The sequence below is a fragment of the Pseudorasbora parva genome, chromosome 15, assembly GCF_024679245.1.
Source record: "Pseudorasbora parva isolate DD20220531a chromosome 15, ASM2467924v1, whole genome shotgun sequence".
In the NCBI taxonomy this organism is placed as follows: domain Eukaryota; kingdom Metazoa; phylum Chordata; class Actinopteri; order Cypriniformes; family Gobionidae; genus Pseudorasbora; species Pseudorasbora parva.
Genome location: NC_090186.1, coordinates 29817385 through 29841445, shown reverse-complemented (window position 1 = coordinate 29841445; position 24061 = coordinate 29817385). Strand labels below are relative to the sequence as shown.

At 36.2% G+C, this 24061-nt stretch overlaps 2 protein-coding genes across 3 annotated transcripts in view; both read left to right on the top strand.

The window, feature by feature from the left end:
* Nucleotides 1-8054, top strand: part of rab32a (RAB32a, member RAS oncogene family) — a 24989-nt gene extending 16935 nt beyond the window's left edge. Inside the window, exons 2-3 of the mRNA XM_067417627.1 lie at nucleotides 2328-2605; nucleotides 7005-8054. Of these exons, the coding sequence (XP_067273728.1) occupies nucleotides 2328-2605; nucleotides 7005-7154 (428 nt within the window). The 3' untranslated portion in view covers nucleotides 7155-8054. The remainder of the gene's footprint in view (nucleotides 1-2327; nucleotides 2606-7004) is intronic.
* Nucleotides 8055-9940: 1886 nt separating this feature from the next.
* Nucleotides 9941-24061, top strand: part of adgb (androglobin) — a 54029-nt gene continuing 39908 nt past the window's right edge. For both annotated transcript variants that reach the window (XM_067418609.1, XM_067418611.1), the window contains exons 1-8: nucleotides 9941-10156; nucleotides 10706-10841; nucleotides 11112-11201; nucleotides 13832-13903; nucleotides 14020-14217; nucleotides 17085-17224; nucleotides 18632-18721; nucleotides 21339-21490. In XM_067418609.1, coding sequence (XP_067274710.1) covers nucleotides 9948-10156; nucleotides 10706-10841; nucleotides 11112-11201; nucleotides 13832-13903; nucleotides 14020-14217; nucleotides 17085-17224; nucleotides 18632-18721; nucleotides 21339-21490 — 1087 coding nt within the window. In that variant the 5' untranslated portion in view covers nucleotides 9941-9947. The remainder of the gene's footprint in view (nucleotides 10157-10705; nucleotides 10842-11111; nucleotides 11202-13831; nucleotides 13904-14019; nucleotides 14218-17084; nucleotides 17225-18631; nucleotides 18722-21338; nucleotides 21491-24061) is intronic.

Here is a 24061-nt window from a genome sequence, read left to right as displayed (position 1 = left end):
TTTTTCTGTCCATCTAGCTTTCGAAGACTTTGCGCTGTGCCGAGCTTTATCCCTCCCCAGGCAACATGAACTATGAGACAGCATCACATCTGAGGCTGATTGTGTCCAGACTTACTCAGAATTTATGTTTTCTGGGCTGGAACAATATTGAGTAAAGCACTGCAATGATTAACATAACATTTGTTCAGAATGTTGTGGCAGAATGTATTGTATTAATTGTATGGAAAGTAGAAGAAAATTAAACTGAAATAAAATGATATAAATTAAATTAAAATATAAAATATGAATATAAATTAAAATGAAATAAAATGATATAAATACATGATATAAATTATATTATCAATATTTGCTGAGAACCTTTCCCCCCACATAAAGATATTCAAGATAATTTAAGAATTGTGGTATCACAGTATGATACCTGTGATTGTCATATATATATATATATATATATATATATATATATATATATATATATATATATATATATATATATATATATATATATATATATATATATATATAATATTGTAATAAAAGTTCATTATTTTCCATAATGTAATGATAAAAATTTAACTTTTATATATTTTAGATTCATTGCACACCAAGTAAAATATTTCAGGTCTTTTATTGTTTTAATACTGATGATTTTGGCATACAGCTCATGAAAACCCAAAATTCTCAACAACAAAAAATCTCAAAAAATGAACATATCATGAAAAGGTTCTCTAAACGAGCTATTAACCTAATCATCTGAATCAACTAATTAACTCTAAACACCTGCAAAAGATTCCTGAGGCTTTTAAAAACTCCCAGCCTGGTTCATTACTCAAAACCGCAATCATGGTTAAGACTGCCGACCTGACTGCTGTCCAGAAGGCCATCACTGACACCCTCAAGCCAGAGGGTAAGACACAGAAAGAAATTTCTGAACGAATAGGCTGTTCCCAGAGTGCTGTATCAAGGCACCTCAGTGGGAAGTCTGTGGGAAGGAAAAGGTGTGGCAAAAAACACTGCACAACAAGAAGAGGGGACCGGACCCTGAGGAAGATTGTGGAGAAGGACCGATTCCAGACCTTGGGGGACCTGCGGAAGCAGTGGACTGAGTCTGGAGTAGAAACATTCCCCAGGTCAAGCCACTTTTGAACCAGAAACAGCAGCAGAAGCGCCTGACCTGGGCTACAGAGAAGCAGCACTGGACTGTTGCTCAATGGTCCAAAGTACTTTTTTCAGATGAAAGCAAATTTTGCATGTCATTTGAAATCAAGGAGCCAGATTCTGGAGGAAGACTGGGGAGAAGGAAATGCCAAAATGCCTGAAGTCCAGTGTCAAGAACCCACAGTCAGTGATGGTCTGGGGTGCCATGTCAGCTGCTGGTGTTGGTCCACTGTGTTTTATCAAGGGCAGGGTCAATGCAGCTAGCTATCAGGAGATTTTACAGTACTTCATGCTTCCATCTGCTGAAAAGCTTTATGGAGATGAAGATTTCGTTTTTCAGCACGATCTGGCACCTGCTCACAGTGCCAAAACCACTGGTAAATGGTTTACTGACCATGGTATTACTGTGCTCAATTGGCCTGCCAACTCTCCTGACCTGAACCCAATATAGAGAATCTGTGGGATATTGTCAAGAGAAAGTTGAGAGACGCAAGACCCAACACTCTGGATGAGCTTGAGGCCGCTATCGAAGCATCCTGGGCCTCCATAACACCTCAGCAGTGTCACAGGCTGATTGCCTCCATGCCACGCCGCATTGAAGCAGTCATTTCTGCAAAAGGATTTTCCCGACCAAGTATTGAGTATTGGTGTGCAATGAATCTAAAATATATGAAAGTTAAATTTTTATCATTACATTATGGAAAAGAATGAACTTTTATCACAATATGCAAATTTTTGAGAAAGACCTATATATATATATATATATATATATATATATATATATATATATATATATATATATATATATATATATATATATATATACAGTTCACCACTGTTCTTTCCTTGGACTACTTTTGATAGATACTGACCACTGCAGACAGGGAACACCCCACAAGAGCTGCAGTTTTGGACGCTCTGACCCAGTCGTCTAGCCATCACAATTTGGCCCTTGTCAAACTCGCTCAAATCCTTACGCTTGCCCATTTTTCTTGCTTCTAACACTTTAAGGACAAAATTTTCACTTGCTGCCTAATATATCCAACCCACTAGTAGGTGCCGTGAGGAAGAGATAATATATTTATGCCTGATCGGTATATATTTATTTATTTGTACCTCTGTATGACTCCGAATAATTTAGCTATTATTGTTTTGTTTTATCTCATGTTTAGGTCAAGAGCGGTTTGGGAACATGACCAGAGTCTACTATAAGGAGGCAGTGGGTGCTTTTGTTGTTTTTGACATTACTCGAGGATCAACGTTTGAGGCTGTATCAAAATGGAAGCACGATTTGGACAGCAAGGTGAAACTGGCCAATGGCAATCCCATCCCTTCTGTCCTTCTGGCCAATAAATGTGACCAGAAGAAAGATGGATCCAATAATTCCTCACTCATGGACAACTTCTGCAAGGAGGCTGGGTTTTTGGGTTGGTTTGAAACATCAGCCAAGGTAATCTAAACTCATTTGGTGTTCACTTAGCCAATTAAATGTTTCTTTGTACTATAGGTCAAAATGAAGGAGAACTTGTTGTCACGAGACATTTTTGCTAAGAATAGAATCTTCTTACTACACCTTTCGTCTCTAATCTGCTCAGACGACCATGAAAGCTGCCATATTAGATCAAGTATTTAAGATGGCTGACATTCTCCATGGTATTAGGGCCAAAACAGCACCACTGCAGCAGTCTGAAGAACATTAGCCACTCCTCATGCCTGAATCACCAGACATATGTCAAATGTGCAAAAGCAGTATGTATATGGGATTTTCAAGGGTGAAATTGTCTTCTTGGATTTCTAACTACTGAATCTTTGCCCACTTTGCCCATCTCCATTACGTTTTTTTTTTTCAAAAGTTTGGAAGCCAAAGTCACCATGAAATCAAAATAGACAATTCTCTTAATCATAATTATTTTTTTAATTAATGTCGTCCCTCTTAATCTTTAATCAAAATAACATCTCTGACTATGATGAGATATACACCGGTGCAAAGGAGAGGCAATAATCCCTCCACTCCAGCAACCTGTCACTCACATGAGATCGTAGCAATTAGCAAACGACAGTGAAGTCCTGGTGGACAAATGTATGTAATTTCTTTCGACAGGTACAATGAGAATTCGTATACAATGTCGCATACAATGACAATAACATAAATTCAGTAAATCAAGTACATTTTCTTGCTCAAGATGCTGTTGCAAGCAGTTATACATCACAATATAGGGAACAAAAGACAGTTGTAACTTCTACTTCATTCCGACTTTTTTGATTTATTTAAAAAAAAAATATTGCTTAGGTAGTATTGCATTGAGCAGAAGTGACATTTATACATACACAATATTAAATGTTCTTTTGACATTTTTATTAATTTAAATTAATTGAAAAACATGATTGCTGTTTCCACATAAATATTAAGAAGTCCAATCATTTTCGAGTGTTATAATAATAAGAAATGTTTCTTGAGTACCAAATCAGCATATTGAGATGATTTCTGAAGGATCATGTGACAATGAAGACTAGAGAAATTTGTATTTATTTTACTGCTGCTATTTATGGCATTGTCTTTGTATTGTGGAAGTAATCTAGATAAAGGATATTTGTCTTAGTGCCTGCAGTATGCTCTTTCACATTTTTTTTTTTTAAATTACAAATGGATGTCATACCTGACCAAGATTCATATTTGCTTATTTTACAGTATCAGCTGAATCTTGAAAACACTGCAAGAGTAAATGGAACATAATATGTCTGTTTATAATCTTACATCAGCAATTTTTTTGATGCATTTTGCAAATGAATCATTCCTGCACACACATTTGAGGGATGCTGGGTAGATCCGGGTAAATTAAGTTGGCTAAAGAGAAATAGTGTGGGGGTGGGGGGGTCTGTTTGTTAACTCTGGGGAATACAGTGTCTTTTTAACACCCTGTTAAATTGTACCCTTTTAAAAATGCATTTTCAAGTCACATGATTTGGCCTTAAATATCTTGACTGTGTCTTACTATTTAAAAAGTGTTTGTTCAGTTTCCGTCTGTAGCTGTGTCTGGTCTTAACTGTTTAACAGAAGGTGTCTCATCAGTCATTCTGCATAAGCACATGTTTCTGAAATAGATCTCTCCATTAGGGACTCAAGCACACAGATGTCTAGCAGGGAGCTCTGGCACCTGTCGTGTGTATATGTATGTGTGTGTGTGCACGTGCATGTTCATGAGTGCATGGTGAATGTGTCGGCTCTCATCTATCAGGACCTCCTTGTGTTCAATCAAGCCTCTGTGCTGACTGGTCCACAGAGACTGTTTCAGTCTCTCTTTTTTTTATCGCTCCACTCCCAGTGGGAAGTATGTTTTGTTTTTACGCCTTGCCTCCCTTTTTTATGTAAATGACAATTACTGTATGGATTGAAAGGCCCATTGCCCGAGAGTAAAAAAAGAAGAAAATAATTGTGAAATAAAGTTTCAAAAAAGACACATTGTGAGAAACAGTCACATTGGGAGACATAATAGCTATTAATATATTATGAATTCTTTTTTTAAATTTAATTTAAAATTAAACTATTTAATTTAAAAGGGTTCCATAGAAAATTTTAACTCTCTTCCAGTGAACATGGTTTAAAAATAAATCCTTAAAAATAATTATATACTTGAAACATTTTTTTCTTCTTGTTTTAAGCATACCTCACTGAAATATTTTATGATTGCGTGCAAATTAACCACAAAAAAAGTTATGCTCTTTGATAAAATGTAATTTCATTACACATTTTTTCATCTAAAGAAAATTGTTTTTCTTAAAGGTGTCATGTACTGGCTTTTTTTTTTATACTGTTGTTTGAGGTCAACTAATGATGTTTGTGCGGTTTTTACATTCAAAAACATCCTAACTAATAAGTAATAGGCTATTTTCTACACTGGTTTTGAGGCTCTCTCAAAAACGCTGGGTTTTGATGGGCGGGCTGCACCGGAGACTTGGAAGTAAACGCCCACGGCTAGGATTGGATAAGATTTGCATATTTAATGAGCTTAAACTCCCCTGTCAGTTCACATGAGGGAGAGGAGAGATTAAGGGGGAGAATCGGCAACCAGAATAATTTTCTCGATCACAAGGCTCGTAAACGTCTTTATCAAACAAACAGAATTATTTATTTCTCATCGGCCCGCGATTGATTGGGATATTATTTTTAGATTATACATAGCCTGCAAGATCGGACGATATAAGTGCGAACCGCACGCACACATACACGCGTGCCGCCCTTCAGATGAGAGAGAGAGAGAGATAATAGCAGAACAAGAACGGAATATAATGAGATTCATCGGCCTGTCGGCTTTGCGAGCCCTGGCCCATACGTGTCTGAGTCCAGCGTGCTAAAGTTATGCTCTGTAAGACACACATAAGCAAAACAATCTATAACAATGCAATACTATTACATATAAAAACACGTTTTACTCACATAAGTGTGTTGCACGATTCCTGTCGGAACAAAATCCAGCATCGACCGGAGATTTGTTTACAAACGCTTCCGCAGTGAACTGAAGTGAACATGTTGTCTTCCCCACGTGAGCTGGAACTTCATTAAAAATAAAGTTCAACCACTCATTCCTATTATTAGGATCAGAAGGAAGCACGAGGCCTCCATGAGTCAGTGGGTGGGGCTACTGGATTAGGCAGGGTTTCGTCCCGCAATTACGTAAGTATGAAGCACAGGACCGTTTGCTGAGCCTGGTGTATTTAAAAGCTTTTCTTTGACTAACAAGAAAGTTTTCAGCTCTGAAACTTAGGATATTCTATATTACCATGATCTTTTATATATCAAAAGCTCAAGGAAAAGTTGATTTCTCAATTCATCACCCCTTTAAGAGTGTTTATAAATTTTACTGAAAAAAAACTTTTTTTTTTTGCTCTGTGTGGGCAGACAAACAGGCCTTCAAGATCTATCATCATCATATTTTCATAGCATCTCTTTGGGTAAAGTTGAAACAAGCTTTTCAATGAGTCAATGCAATCTTTAAATGACAATAATTTCAACCATCATTCAACCATTCCTAATTTCATACCAAAAGAGATCATATGAAGTCACCACTCATTTCAAAACAAGCAAGGACACTGAACACGTTCTGAAAGTCATGGCTCAAACGGTCTCATTATGTTTTTAGCAAGCTTGAAAATTTAAGTTATTTACACCGCTCGCTCCAAGTAAATGGCGTTCTGCAGTGTCATGGATTTTGGATTCTTTGTTTTCTTGCACTTCATATTGCTGGACATCAGTTGTTTCATACAAACGTTAACCGTCTCTCAGCATGGCCATGCCACATGTGTTGTGCTCAGTACTCTGGGTGAATGACAAATACGCATGGTTGGCTTTTGTTTAACCTTTCTGCTTTCAGCCCTTTCCCTCAAATCAGTCTCACTCACACCTTCTCGCTCTGAAGCCACAGACTACTTAGGGATAGAGAGATGTAAATGGAAAGAGCAAAGTGTCTCAAAAGAGTGATGAGAAGTTGCGTAGGCAGGTACCATCAATCCAGCTTCATGCTGAAGTACCTCTTGAAACTTCACCATGCACTCAGTTTAGCAGTCTATTGGCCATTCTGTAAATGATCTCAAAACTCTGGAAATGTTCCAATGCAATTCCAAAACTGTATTCCAAAACTTACTTTATTCTGCAGAACACAAAATAAGATACCTTAAAGAATGTCTGTTTTTTTATTGTTTTTTTTTGTGTCTATACAATGAAAGTCAATAAGGTCTGTTGATGTTTGGACCCAGTTGACTTTCTGTTCTGCAGAAAAATGTAATTATGTAATTTAGAATGTAATGATTTTCTATAGAACTATCCCTTTAACATTTGAATTTCTTCGCTGCAGGAGAACATCAACGTTGATGAGGCTGCCCGGTTCTTGGTGGAGAACATCCTTCTCAATGATAAAGGTCTTCCATATGAAGAAAACAATGGTGACAAGATTAAACTGGACCAACAAACAGTGCCTGCTGAGAGCAAGTCAGGTTGCTGCTAGTGTGGATGCTCTTATGTGCCCCATAATCTGCTGTGGATAGGAGGCAGGAGGCCCAACAAATCCCTTATCCCTTCTCATCCCTGTCACAGATCACACACAACCAAGGGCTGACACATGTCAGTTTGTGCTCTAAAAGGGGAGAAGACATCACCAAAGGACAGATGATCTGATCAGATGAAACATCTTTCTGATGCTTTTAATGACCGGTTTTTCAATCTCGCTCTTGTTCTGTGCCATGTTTGTCCTTTTTAATAGTGTTAAGCAAGTTACTTCAATGTGTGCATGTTGTAATATTGCTTAAAATGAATGAAACTAAATGGGTGTCATAGGACCAGGCAAATGCTAGTGAAAGTTCTTAGCCCAAATCCAATTAAACTAGTGCCTTTGTCACAGAGGGTGAGTCATTTTAATGTATCTGGACTGTTTGCATCTGCTGCTGGGAATTGCCACCCTAAATTTTGCAGGAAAAAAAAAGTTCTCAAAATGTCACTATGAAAAAATCGTACATATTCCCAGGGCATTTAGTCTGATGTGTAAATACAACCATCATCAGTCGTTTACCATGAAATCATTTTATCAAGAAAAAGGAAAATGAATAGGTCCACTAATGGGACATCCAAGCTCAATAATCATGGGCCTTAATGGTTACACATTTGTGGTTCAGAAATTAAGATCATGTTGGGTTTTCCTCAGGCTTGTACAATAGCCTATGTTTATTAATTGTTTTTTAATTGGTACTGAATGAGGGATCTGAGCATTTGCTCGGTCCATGGCTTTATTCTACAATGAACTGAAGACAAATATAAAAAAAAAAAAATATATGCTGGACCGATTTTTGTCAAGTTTGCAAATAAACATTTGTTGAAGTAACAATGACAAAATAAAACTTTTTAAAAATGGTTATGGGATTTTCTTTAAATGCTCAGTACATAGGCTAAATAAATCTAAAATTCTATTAAAAAAATGTCATTAAAGTATTAAACATTACTGAAGTCATGTTAAGGTGGATAATGAGCACATTGTATAATGAGAGTTGTGTGTATTATGATAATATAAATTATATAAATGCTGTGACAGCAGCTTCAGGTTCTCTATACCTATCTGCCGACTCGATGGCAGGCAAGTCTTCCAATTCAGTGGAAATATCGCTCCTCTTCATAACATAAAGCTCACATCCAAAATATGTTGTGATTTTATGTTTATAGATTTCTAAACCAAGCATGTTCTTTGTCCTCACTGATGATTGAAAATGCTACTTTGTGTTGAAGAAGTACTTCCGCTCAATTTTAATTTTCCTTCAGTACTCCATCTGGGATTGCGGTATATTCTCAGTTTTTTTCTGATCAAATTTTGACTGGTCCAATCAGTGAACAGAGGGAGTGGCTGAGAACGATGACGCTGATTTCGTGCGCTACAGTCCATGGTTTGAGAAGACATACATCACGACCAAACATTAGCGATTGGTTATGGCAGATCCAAAGTGGCTCTGGACAGATCCAATAATTTTAAACTTCAACAGAGTTCCCGCCTTCAAGGAAGTTAACGCTTGTCAATGTAGAGAGTGGCCAGACTCGCTGTACAAATGAAATGTACGAGAGTCTGGTAGGACCAGGCTACAAGGATGCATTAAATTGATCAAATTTTCATTAAATGCATTAAATTTGATCAAAAATTGTCAAAATACATTTTTAAAATGTGAAAATACCAGCATTTGTTGAACGGATTCTTAAACACCTCTGATTGGACATTGAGTTCACAAGTTTAACATATATGTTTAACATATATAACGCTTCAAAAACATGTAAATAGACGTGTCTGACATGCATCCCCGAGCACTTACAGATACACACGGGAGCAATTGAAAGCAGGCGCTGTCACTATAAGGCCAAATTCACGGATCATATACACTGATACACTTCTGATATTCTCCCAACTGTTTACCTTCACTTAAGACATAATCAACTTTGTTTATGTGAATACTCGACAAAATGAACATTTTGACATCCGTCTTCTTCAGTTTTGCTATAAACTGATCAGTGTTCAAAAAATGCTCAGAAATCATTGAACTTCACATGACGCTACAAGAGTGACTCTTTGCGTGAGAAAACGAACAGTATTTATATCGTTTTTACCTCTTGTACACCACAGGAAACACGCACGCCCGCCCTCGGATCAGTCGGACGTAGTGGTGTACAAGAGGTAACCGTAAAAATTATATAAATACTGTTCGTTTTCTCACACAAACCGCTCGTTTCGTGTCTTAGGCCATCAGTGTGTAGCTGTGTTCTTACGATGGGGGATTGTTTAATTTGGACTTCTCTGTGTATGCTCTTTGAGGTGGTGACCATAGACCTGCATTATGTGAGGCACAGACAATAACGGTTTGACCTAAAATGATCAAAATTGAAACTACTGGGGAAACAAATAGGCTACTCCTACATCTCGGATGGCCATGAGGTAATTATAATTAATAATTATTAAGCTAAAACATATCAAAATTTGATTTTAAAGTGAACTATCCCTTTAATACAGTTGACTTTGTCATCAATTTCACAAATTTTAGATAGTTATCCTACATGTATGGCCATTTAAGAGGCTATGATAATAAAAATAAGAAAAAGAAGCACAAGAGAGAAAATAGTCCGTCTTTCCACTGCTAAACGACAGATAGACATAGTTTGTTTGAGGAAGTCAGGACTCCGGGGACTCAGAAGTTGTTCATTGGCCCGAGGTGATAATAAAGCTCTGCGCTCGAGCTGTCGGCAATCCCAAGCGATCCTGTCGCCTAGCAACATGGGAAACTTTCCCTACTGCAAACAGTCTCGCCCTGGACATATTCATCATTATCTTCCGTGCTTTAATCAGCCAAGTGTTCCTTCAAACCATGAACTCTTAGATTACAAAAAAGGCCTACATACACTTGCAATGTCGAAGACACCCAAGAAAAAGGCGTCCTCATCCAGCCTCGTCGCTTCCTCGCCTGGACAATCTCCCAAAAAAGAGTAAGATCTGACTTAAGATTCGTTAATACAACCTTCCATTGTTGATTACATCTAACGTTAACGTAAATATTTCAATTAATATAAGTTAAATCAATCACATATAATATAAATAGTTAAACCTTTATTTCGCCTTACTGCTTGAAGAAGTTGTTTGTGTTTAGTTCAAGGTCGTTACGCATTATTTTGTCTGTTAAGTTATTGGACAACAACATACAACGTGTTTTTGATAAGTCAATGTATTGCATTTCCCCTGTAGCTTTTAAGCCTTATGCCTTTTGTATTTTTTGTATTAATGCTTAACTCCTGTTATAAAATTCCATTCAATGCTGTTAGATTTGCATTCCCTTAAAAATACCAGTGTTTGGAATTAAAGTAAGACATAGATTGATAATAATATGCTATTTAGATTAAAGTTAGTTATAATAATAATTGAAATAATCAATCAGTCAATGTGCAAATTAAAATGCTTACCTTGTAAGTACCAATAATGAAATGATTATGTTAAATAGTGATCTAGATTACATTAAAAAAGCAAAGCACTGTCTCTAGAGCATCTTCAGTGGTCTGTGTGTCCGAAAGCCCTGAAGAGCTAAAGAAGATTATCATCTCTCTCTGGCCGGAGTGGAGCGACACTGAGGTCAATGCAGAGAAATGGGATGCAACTAAAGCCTCTAAGGAGAACAAGGTGAGTATTCATGAATAGAACAGCACTGAATATTCAATGTTTTTCTTAATAATGTCAATGATGGTCCATTGGCAAGTGTAGAAATCTGTTTTAGCAAACTGCTTGGCTTGAGATATGTGCCTTTGCAATTGATGAGTCAGAGTGGCTGGCACCATGCACTTTGTAATTTGATCAGTGTTTTAAATCCTTTTATTGTGTTATGTATTTTCCCCCATTTGACTGTGAATTGAAAACCATGCTGAGCCTTTTATGTAACAACATTTTTAACAGCTCTTTGACGATCCAGATGGGAAGGTTGAACTTCCTGCTTCCTTGAGAGTACACACTTGGAAACGTCCTTCAGAGTACATACTTAATAAGGTAAGACTTTATCATCAGCCATGGAAATGATTACCATCACTGGCACGTCCAACAAACTTGATGAAAATAGTTGTGAAAAAACAGTGTTTGTCACATTTTCTTTTTTTGTTTTGTTTTAGCATTAAAAACGAATTTGTCTGGTATACTTTTCAAGTGTACTTGATTTGAGATTGTTTGAGTAAAATGCAAGGTATTTGACCTGACATATGAAAAACATGTTTTGACATGACCAACCAACACATGTTTGAGTTCACCCTGCTCTTTAATTGCATATTTTTTGGGAAAATCCAATCGTATCCTCAATGCCGAGCTTAAAGGGATAGTTCACCATAAACAAAAGTTAGCCCATGATTTACTAATCCTCAAGTCATCCTAGGTGTATATGACATTCTTCTTTCAGATGAATACAATCAGAGTTATATTAAAACATGTGGCACTTCCAAGCTTTATAATGGTATGGCTGTTTTATAAAAGTGAAAAATAAAAGTCCATAAAAGTGCATCATCTATTCATGTGATACTGGCATTCCAGCATATGACATAGGATCCAGGCTTAGCATAAGTTCCAGTGACGAACGGAGAAGCACAGAAGATAGCAAAGCAAAACTTGGTTTTCGCAAGAACTAGCATATTCTTACATGAGCGTCCTACGTCATACAACAGAACGGCAGTCTCCTGTGAATGCGTGTATGACAGTAAGTGGAAGTTAGAGATTACAGTTTGTAAAGTTTTAAATATTGATATTTTTCTCACACAAATGCCTGGCTTTGCTTCAGAAGGCCTTTATTAACCCCCTGGAGCCATGTGGATATCTTTTATGATGGATTGGATAGATGCACTTTTATGGACTTCAAACCAGAAACAGTCATTCACTGCCATTATAAAGCTTGGAAGAGCCAGGACATTTTTAATATATAGTAACTCCGACTGTATTTGTCTGAGAAGAAGAATGTCATATACACCATGGATGACTTCAGGGTGAGTAAATCATGGGCTAATTTTCATTTTTGGGTGAACTATCCCTTTAATTGATGAAATCTGTTTATGCTACTTTCATATGAGTTTGGGTTGTGATTAAATTACCTCATGCCTAGCAGAACATTTCACAATTATTCCTCCATTTTGATGAGTCTAGGCCAGTCATGGGATACTAAAAAGTCACAAGAAGCAGCAAAATCACACAGCAATCAAGGCTAGGCACTAGAGCTCTAAAACCAATTATTTTCTTCCCGTCTGACTAGCTGTATTAAATATTTTTAATCGGGAGAACGAATGAAGGTCAGCTCTGTTGTCATTTCCATGGCAACAATTGGGATAAAAAGACGATTGCTGCGATACTTTTCACTAAGTATGTGAGTGATACTAAGAGCCTTCAATTTACATGTGATTAAAACTCCATTAGATTATCAAATATTCATGTCCCTCAGAGGGTCAATCTGATCTGTGATAGAAGTGGGAGGAAAATATTTGGAAAATGGGAGAAAATTCTCAAGTGACGCAAATTGTAATATTTATAATAGACCAAGTGAGCAAAACTATAATAATTTTCAATAATTATTGTTCCATTAGATTTAGATGTTTTATAGTGCATTTTCATAATCAGTTTTGAGCTGATAAATTGTTTTTGGTAACACTTTACAATAAGGTTTTTATTAGTTAACTACATAAGTTAGCATGAACATATAATGAACTGCACTTCTATAGCAAGCAATCTTTGTTCATGTTAATTTTAACCTTTACTAATACATTATTAAAATAAAAAGTATTTAACGTTAGTTAATGATCTGTGGACTAACTTGAACGAGCAATGAATAGCTGTATTTTGAACAACTAATGTTAACAAAGATGAACAAATACAGCAACAAATGTTTTGCTCATGGTTAGTTCATGTTAGTTAATACATTAACTAATGTTAACAAATTAAATCTTGTAAAGTTTTTTTTTATTTTTTTAAAGAAGTCACACTTTTTAAGTAAACGCAACTTGGAATAATTTTACTTAAAATGAACATGAAAACCTTTGTTATGTGTACTTAAATACTTTTGAGTTCACTCATCTTTCTTTACTTTACTCAACATTTAAGTACGGGTTACTTAAAAAGTGTGCTGAAAAAAGGGTGCATGTATATTTTAAGTAAATCCAACACATCATTTTTTACCAGTGCAACAAGGCTGCATTTAATTTGAAAGAAGATAAAACAGTAAAAAACGTTTTATTTTATTTTAATACACATTACTCCAGACGTCAGTGTCACATGTTTCTTCAAAAATCTGTCTAATATGATTTGGTTCTCAAGAAACATTTATTATTATTATCATCAATGTTGAAAACAGTTTTGTTGCTTAATAATTTTTATTTTATTTTTATTTTTTAACAATTTAAAATATTTACTGTCACTTTGCCATTTAATTAATCACTGCTAAATAAAAGTGTATTTTTAAAAATAAAATATTACTCACCGCAAACTTTTAAATGATGATACCTATCTCATTTATAATAATTTTTTTGTAAACAAAAAGACAAATTGGTTGAATTTGCTTTGGATTTTTTTTTAGTTTGTGTTTAATTGGAGTAGACAACTAAACTCATCAAGGAACAACTGACATAATATGTATCTTGTCTTTAAAACAGACTCCTGTTGTGGTGGAAAATAAATCTGCCTTTGACCTCACCTCAGCAAATGAGCATTTACTCTCAAGTGAGGTGAGTCAGTAAATCACTTCGGATGGCTTTTGTTACTAATTAGAACAAAGAATGATTAGTTTAGTTGGCATTAACTTACACTGGGTCACTCCTTGCCCTGCATGCCGATTTCACAGCTTATTCGATGGGTCATTAGTGAGTTCTACATTCTGTGGAAAGTCAGCAACACAGGAGGGAACGAGGCTGTCTCCACGGAAATGATTCCCAACCTTTGGAGACCATGGGAACACATCTACTCCCTTTGTAAAGCAGAGAAGGATCACATGCCCCTCTATAATGCCTACGGGAAGTATGTCATTAAACTCTACTGGATGGTAAGTTCAGGTTGAGTATAGACACCATATTAAAGGAACATGTTGACTTTTTGAGACTTTAGTTTATGCACTGTATCCCCCAGAGTTAGATCCATACATACCATTCTCATCTCTGTGCGTGCCATAACTCTGTCTGTCACCCACTGCTAGCCTAAAACGTTAAACGTCTCCATCTAGCCTACTGCTCAATAAGTGACAAAATAATGCCAACATTTTCCTATTTACATGTTGTGATGTGTACAGTTACATTGTGTACTAAGACCGACGAAAAATTAAAAGTTGCAATTTTCTAAACAGATATGCGTAATATCATTGCGCCGCTGCACCCATGGTACAGCAGCAAAGTTCATTGATTATTACACAGGATTGAGATTATAGTTCCTAGCTACTGGTATATTCGTCTAGAAAAGAACAACTTATAATTTTCCGTGACTAGAACAGTTTTGTTTTTAAAATTCAATGAAAACTGAATGTTATGTTCTTCATTGAAAAACAAACAAAAAACTGGAATAACTAAAGGAATAGTTCAGCAAAAAAATGAAAAGGCTGTCATCATAAATTCACCCTCATGTTTTTCCTTAACTACAAAGTTAATTAGTCTTTGGAACACAAAAAGATCTTTAATGAATAAGAGGTTCCGCATGGTGATACATACATAAAATAGCCAAATATGGCAGCTATAGCATTAAAGTGTACACAACGTACAACACCTATTGTAGCATTTGTGCAGATTTTCCTGCTAGAAGGACACTGTGTCCTTTAGGCAGTGATTAAGTGAGAACACAACGCTTATCAGGGAGCCGAGAGAGCTGGTAGAGCCATGACTGCTCTATCCTCTGCGTACAGACAACTGAGAAACATTTTTTTTTACCTTAATGGCTTCTATTACTACATGAGCAAAGACTGACCTGCACGATGGTAACAGTGATTTGTTTGACAGGTGATATCAAATAATAGTAAAGTTGCGCTCTCTCAAGTACAAGAGCATTTTAGATAAGGCCTATGTGCTGGGCATTAGTTATTTTGTTGCTGACTGATCTTCTAAGATCACTGTCTTTAATATAACTCCATTAATAATGGAGTTAATGATGTTTATCACAGCGTTTTCGCTTCTTAATGTACTAGGTATAGAATGCACACTAATGAACCATGGACTTTAAAGGCTCATCTGACTGATGCACCTTTGGTTTTGTTTGAATTAAGATGATTATGATGGTAAGAAGTATATAAATAAATATACCAAAGTAATTAAAAATTCAGTTTTTAATTACTTTGGTATATTTATTTATATACAGCACATCCATGAGTGAATTCATGTTGTTTAACGAATGTTGAGTCACACAAATCTGGACACCCTATCCAGATGGAATGTGCCACTATACAGTCCCTGACAAAAGTCGTGTCGCTTGTGTACAAATTGACCTAAAGTGCCGCTGAAATATGCCTAAGATTCACCCAGAGACTAAAGTTTTGATTATCAAGAGGCTGAAGACCAGATCCACTGCTGATGTGGCAGACACCTTCAATGTGTCTCAGCGTCAAGTACAGAGGATAAAAAAAAGATTTGAAGAGACTGGAGACGTTTTTGACAAGCCCAGGTCAGGCAGACCCTGCAAGACAACTGCTCGAGAGGACCGTTTGTTGGCTTGAAAATCCAAGGCCAGCCCATTTTCCACTGCAGCAGAGCTCCACAAGACCTGGTCACCTGAAGTCACTGTGTCAACCAGAACAGTTTGTCAGATTCTGTCTCGAAATGGCCTCCATGGTCGAATCAGTGCCCGGAAGCCAGCACTAAACAAAAGACAATTGAAAAACCGTGTGGCATTTGCCAAGGCCCACAGCCTGCTAAAAGGATGGACGCAGGAAAAGTGGCAGAAGGTGGATTTTTCAGATGAATCTTCTGTTGAATTACACCACAGTCGCCGCAAATATTGCAGGAGACCTACTGGAGCCAGAATGGATCCGATATTCACCCAGAAAACAGTGAAGTTTGGTGGCGGAAAATTCATTGTCTGGGGTTACATCCAGTATGGGGATGTGCGAGAGATCTGCAGGGTGGAAGGCAACATCAATAGTCTAAAATACCAAGAAATCTTAGCTAGCTCTTATATTCCCAACCATAAAAGAGGCCAAATTCTGCAGCAGGACGGTGCTCCATCGCATACTTCCATCTCCACATCAAAGTTCCTCAAGGCGAAGAAGATCAAGATGCTCCAGGATTGGCCAGCCCAGTCACCAGACATGAACATCATTGAGCATATGTGGGGTAGGATGAAAGAGGACGCATGGAAGACGAAACCAAAGAATATTGATGAACTCTGGGAGGCATGCAAGACTGCTTTCTTAGCTATTCCTGATGACTTCATCAATAAATTGTATGAATCCTTGCTAAACCACATGGATGCAGTCCTTCAAGCTCATGGAAGTCATAGAAGATATTAAATTTGGATCTCACAGCACCACAACTTAATTTGCTGACATATTTTTGTATTTGCAGTAAATTTGTTCAATTTCTGTATAGGCGACAACTTTTGTCTTGCCAAAATTTGACCTTTCTGTCTTGATTAAATGATAAATATTTTTTCTGTGAACATTATTTATTTCAGTGCATTAAACATCATTTGGGAGGGTTTTAGCTTTTCATATGAGCTATTTCTAACACCAATTAATTAATTAAAAGTCAGGTTAATATCAGGTATTTCTAGAAAATAGATAAGCGACAAGACTTTTGTCAGGGACTGTATGCTAAACTTTTTGTAGCACACAAAGAACAGTTTTGGACGCTGAATCTTACTGAGATATTTTAAAATACTGTCTCATTAATGTTAATAAATGTACTTTTTATAATTGTCTTGTGCTTTTTTTAGGGAAGTTGGAGGAAGATTACTGTTGATGACATGTTACCATTTGACAAAGATAATAATCTGCTGCTTCCTGCTACTACGAACCAATCAGAGCTTTGGCCCATGCTGTTGGCTAAGGGCATACTAAAGGTGGCCAGTACTGAGTGAGTATTTTTTAACGTAATTCAAACAATAAGTGTTTGAATTGTCAGATATTCGGTTGAATTAGTCACAAAACCAGTCTGAATTGATTCATTGACAAATCGGACTGACCAGGTTCTTGACTTCAGCTTACGTGACTTGACACTAGACAAGCTCAATGCAGTGGATCTTATTAGTGTAGTCTCGCGTAAAGAGGCAGCTGACTGACATGTAAAGCAGCCAATCACAGTTCATTTTGTTCTGTGTCATATTTAGGGGCATACAAAATTTAACGTCAATGTCCAGTCCAAACTCTTAGATGTATTGTAAAGGGTCTGTGCAGCGGACTTTACATCGAAAGTCCAGTGTTTTGTTTATCCTGATGTGCTCATTGTGCCAGTTGTAAAATCGATACCAAAGGGCCATGAGGGGGTTTTCTTCTTCCTCCACAAGGAGGTTTGTCATCACGGCATCTTTGTTTCCTGGCGTACCATTAAAAAAACGTGAAACACAAGGCTCCCGGACATCCTGTAGAATTCAAGATCAGATGACGAGTTTGAAAATCTTAAAGTGTTTGCAGTTAAGTGTGCAATATACATCAGATGTTCAGCCACTGGTCCGTGGGTGTGATGTCTGAGGCTGAGACAAAATTTTGAGTTACAACATAAATTTCAGTCTGACCATCACAGAAGGCTTGGATAAAATGGGACACTTTTATTATATTTTGGTGATGCTTTAACGTCCTTTTCGAAACTGTAGTCTTGTTGGATTGCATGTAAAGGAACAAGTACGTTATTCCCAGAAATTTGGTTTTGTGCATCCTGGAAGAATGAAAGGATGGACTCATTTTTTCATGGTGTAAAAGTTTAATCTAGTTTAGGAAATGAGCCGTCTCTGAGCCAGTTAATCATTTATGGTTCGAAATAAAATGTACAGGAAACAAAAAGCACAATAGTATGCTTTCAGAGGGAAATTCCCATTGAACACATATACATGCTGTAAAATTCATTACCGCCAAGATTTGGCGCTAAAGCGATCACAGTTGTGGCTCACCTGAAGCAACTGTACATCTTGTTTGAAGTGTGCTTGTGCTCTTGTGTGGCAGTGATAATGATGGAATGGTTCTTTGCGTGAAGATGAACAGTGAAATCGTGCAGTTAATTAATAGCTGCCGGACTGGTTGAATACAGCGTCCCGTGAGGCACAATTAGAGCGTCAGCCATCTGGTTTCTTCAGAGAAAGAGAGCAAGAGGTCACACACACACACACACACACACACACACAAACAGACATGCACATAGAAGTGTGTGAAATGAAAGGAGATCCAATGTTTTTTCTGGTATTTTAGGCCTGTTTGTGTTTATGGTATGGCTGTCTGGTTAACAAGTAAACTGTTGATGTGTAATGGTGATATGGTTTTCTCTCTCTAGTGTTCCAGTCTCAGGCTCTGGGAGAGAGTTTGGAGATTTTACAGTCATGCACTGTCTCACCGGCTGGATACCAGAGATCATTCCGTTAAAGTGAGGCTCTCTTCAAAGATTTCCTCTTAAAAAATCTACATGTTATATACTCTGCCTTCCTAAAAAATTTAAATGCTGTGGTGTATTTGTCAAAAGTCAGACTAAATGTATTATTGTCATTTATTGGCAAATAAAAGTTATTTAGATTATCGTTAAATAATTATGTTTCTAATTACATAATAATTGCACAGTGAGGCATGGCCCTTTGGCAGCTGTGATGCCTAAATACTAGATTAAATGAGATTTTTATTACTTTATTACTTTACATATCGATCGCTAATTAATTTTTGTGCACAATGCACCAATAAGATCACAGTTTAGATATGCTTTATAAATACTTAAACATTTTGTTCTTAATAATTTGTTTTAATTCAAAAATATTTTTAGGCCTGAGTCACTGGGATAAATCAATCAGTTTGTCTGCTTTATTAATGCATGTTATTAATCTAATTATCAAATGATTATTACATTTATATGTTTAAATTAAAGACAAATTACTTTAAATATTTTTTGGCTCACATTCAGTTCTGCCACCATTTAATCAACAACCAACAGACAGAACCAAGTCCCGACCCTACATTTTTTCTTTTTAAACTATTTCACTCATATACTATATCACATAAAAACCTCTGAAAATCTTTTATAGTAAATTGTAGTGCAAACTCAAGACATTTATAAAATGTACTAAAATAAGGGTGTCTTACAAGTTTTTGCTTTTTTGAGAGCTTTTAGATAAGTTGTATAGTTTTTATTCCGTTCTCTCTGCCTATAGCTTTGTCTTTATGTCTGGTATGTGCTAACAAGCTTCATTAAGCTGTGCTGTGCGATCCACAGAATGTCCTTCTTTTCCTCACAGTGTGCACAGATGCCACCCTTATTAGGAGGAAATGGACTGCAGACACTACACTGTTGTTCTGCAAACAAATAGCTGGCTTTCACCACTGTTCCGGCTTTATCGAGTTACTGCAGGAATGTTGTTGTTGTGAAATTAGCGTGTAACTTTCTCTTCTCTTACTCTGTCTCTGTAGTTTGTTGTCACTTCCTCAGCATAACTCTCACATCTGCTCTGGTTTGGGAAACACGGCATGGTGTCTTGTAATTCACGCTTTGATGAGTTTCTGTGTCTCAGAGGCTCCTCAAGAGACCAGTACACACATTTTTCGGAGAGCCGTACGCTCGTATTTTGGAGAAATAAATTGCTGTGAGATGAGAGCACACATCTTGCTGTCATATCTTCTAGAGTGCTATCATTTTTTTTTCTCCTCAAGGCTTGGCTAGTGTTTGTATCAAAGTAGGGTTTCCTGAGGTCATTTACTTCATGTTACAGCCCTGCAGGATCTTGGAGTCGTATCACACTCCAACAGCCCACATATATGCCAGAACATCGGAGAGCCGAGAGTCCAAGAAAACACCGTACAGTAGCACTTGATGGCAAAACAATTTGACAACTTTTCAGCATGAAATTAGAAAACATGGACAAGGAGATGAGTGAAAATAAAACTTCAAAGATTACCAGGGATATACATGACCAGTCAAAAGTTTGGGGTCAGTAAGATTTAAAAAAGATCAAAGAAATTAATACTTTTATTCAGCAATGGCACATTAAATTGACCAAAAGTGACTTATTAGTGATGATGTGCATATAGTTTCAAATAAATGCTGTTCTTTTGAACTGTCTATTCATTAAATAATCCCAACTAATTCAAGCGTACAGAAATGTTACTTGGGCACCAAGTCATATTGGCATTATTTCTAAAGGTTCATGTGACAATGAAGGCTGGAGTAAAAGCTGCTGACATATAAATATATAATATTGTTTATATTAAACCTTTATTTTAAATTTAAATAATAGTTCACATGACTGTAGGATTGATTAAAGAAGTACAGCCTTGGTGAGCATAATAGACTTCTCCTTAACTACTATGTACTAACATTGAAAGTAATCTTTTGATACAATGCACTGAGTGTGTACATTTTACACTGTACGTATTATTACTTGGTGTAATTATGTCTATAATTACACTCTTGACCATTCCAATAAACCTCAGCCCCCCCCCCCAACCTACCCATACCACCAAACCTTTCCCTAACCTTACCCGTATTCCACCTCAAAAGTCTTTTGCACTTTGATTTGAGCACAGATGTGCATTGTACTTATTTTTTGATGCAAGTACATAGTAGTTAAGGACACTTAATATATAGTGGGACCAAAAAAATCTTACAGACCACAAACTTTTGAACGGTAGTGTTTGATGAAGGTTAAAGACTCAAGTTGAATACAAACAAGAGAGCGTGTTTTGTTTGCACTTGTTTTTTAATTGGATTAGACCTTTGTTCAAGCTGTAGTTATCCCTGTACCAAATTGAGCATTAATTGAGCATTGCTCGCCTTTCTCTAATTGCTGTTTATTGATTGGTCGAAGGTTCAGAGGCTTTGTTTACTCAGCTTTATTAGTTTCATCCATTGACCCTGTGACTGCCCATTAAATTGATACAACCCTTTTGTTATTCCCAGACTTAATCAATTGAGATTATTAGATACATCCACAGTAAAACCCTAATTAAGAGATGGAGATCAAAACATTTGACGCTAATCTTCCATGTGTTAATGTTCCTAGATCCTGGTATACAGGGAAAGTTTGGGAATTTCTGAGGGACAATATTCCTCAATTCCAGTTGGAGAACGAGAGCTCAGAGGAGAAGGCTACGACTACAGATTCTAATGTGAACGAGATCAAGATTGAATCTCCCACAGTACTTAAAAGCAGAGGTACCGACCCACACACACACACACATCAGTCATTTATCCCTTAACAGTATGTGACATGTCTGAATAAAAGACACCGGCAGAGAGAGTAATGAGAGAATCGATATGGCAAGATGCCTGCTGTGCAAATGGTTTTTTCTTTAGGAGTTTTCTAATGGTTTTAAAATGGTGCTTTAGAAAACAAAGTGATTTAAGTTTGACGGTGTAAAATATAAGGTGTTTAACAAGTTTTTGAGACTTCTCAGTCTATGATACCTTGTACTAACACTATTTGTCTGTTGATATAGAAGCTAATGAAAATCATAATTATTGTAAATTCACAAGATTTTCATTATGACTGTTTCAGCGTAGAGGTTTAGTGGCATATTGCCAACCTTTTGTTCCTATGCTTATAGGTACAATGGCAGTATTTAGTGAGAGTTGGGATATTAATAGCTATTTATTACTGCCTGAAATCCTCAGGGCCTCTCATGATCATCATGCCATGTGGTTAGCACTATAGAACTGCTGAGAGTGAAAGGTCTCATAAAAACTCTTGATTTCAAAGCTTTGAGGTGGGGGGTGCGATATGACAATTTTTGATCTAGTCCACGATATGCTTTTGAAGAAGTATCGTAGTATCGTGTTACAGCGCACATTCTATCAGTCGAGTTCTGGCTCTGCCGTTTCAATATACCAGACAAAGCAACGTACATTCAGATCACGTTAACGCGGAGGTGGGGTTACACTCAAGGGACAATGCAATTCACAAAAGTTTATTATTTGCATGTGCTTTAAAGCCTTGCTGGTTAATCATTTAATTTGCATGCTAATGCACTGTTCTAAAATCCGCTTTTATGAGCGCATACACCCACTTTAATAGGCGCGCACAGGCACTAAAAGACTGTCAAACGCTGTTTAATAAGAGTTAACTTTGGAGTCTTATTGCGCTAATACTGTCAAATACACACAAAGTTTATATAAACAAAGTTGGTCATGTCTAAAGACACTTAAGGGAAAATCTGATCCTTGTCTGTATTAGATGCCCTTTAATGTCAATAATAAAACAGAACAGAGAAAATCACTCACTGCTCTTGAACTTTTATACATTAGCTTTAATAAAAAATGTATGTATAATTTATACAATGAATTCTATGTAGTTTTTTATTTATTTTTATATTTGTTAATTTAATTTCTTACTTGAATTCTATGTATATTATATTATTTATATATAATGTATATCTTTGGTCACTTGCAAAATAAAGAAAAATGTTTATTTGAATAGGTTTAGAGCTACAGGACAGTAGATCGCACGAGCAGGGTTTAAGACCTCTGTGTTAGCAGATATACATATTTGAAAGTTATAGTCTCTTCTTGGAAAATTCATCAAATATTAATTATTTAATATTAGGGTATTTTAAATGCATGATTTCAGTGCATGAAAAAGTACTTTTTCTGGTAATGCTCAAATGTATTTTTCCTAGAAAGTACTCTTTATGTGTGTCTTGGAAAGTCATAGAAATGTATAATGTCTAAAAAAGTTTTGCAAATTTATACTGGAAATTGGTCATCTTTAAGGAAATGCTATACTATATATTATAAATACTATATTGCTAAAGTCAATAACATTTTTCTAGTAATGGTGAAATTATTTAATCGGCTAAAAGCTTAAAATATCGGCTTACTCTTTGTAAGTTTTATGAAAATTTTAAATATCCTAAAAAGTCACGGATATTGCTATAGTCATATACATTTAAGGCAATGCTCAAATTATTTATTATAAATATATCTATATAATCTCTTATCTTATCTCTATAAAATAATAATAAAAAAATCCTCATTCAGGTCTTCATTAAAGAATAGAAATAATAATTAAAAGATCACTGAGATTATTTGGGGTTTTAGTCTGATTAAAGGACTAGTAGGATTGTAAAGTGAGTCGATGTGATTGATCACTTAATTCAATTATTTATTTAATAATCAAATATAAGAGTAATACAACGTTTCACCTAATCCACCTCAGATCTGTTATTCAGAATGTGTGGACACGCTCTTGCTGGAACAGTGCATGGAGAATGCCTACTAGACCCAAGGAATTCACAACAATTTATTAAAATAGTGTTCTCATTAATGTTATGTAATATGACAGTCTCAATCAAAGTTTTTATTAGTCACGTTTTGCTGTTTGAGCTGCGTGTGCCGTAAATAGAGCACTTTGTTAGCCTGTTAACTCTACGGAATGCTTTCTATGCAAGATTAATCAGATTTATACAAAATAAACATAATATTACAAATGATATCTGCAAAAAAAGATGCACAAGATGTACAAGTGAAGTTATGTGCTGTTCAGAATGTGTGACTCACGTCGTGCTCTTCCTGGAGCAATGCGATGAAACAGGCAAACTAAACAGACAAAATAAGAATTCACAATTACAATCATTTTTTGTTCTATTACAATATTGCTCTCTTTATAATGTTATGTAGTATGACAGTCCCAATCAAAGTCATTATTAGTTGTGCAGTGCTGTTTGAGCTGCGTACGCTGAAGCGATTTTCTACTGCTTGAATTCTTAACCAGATGCAACCTATATGAAA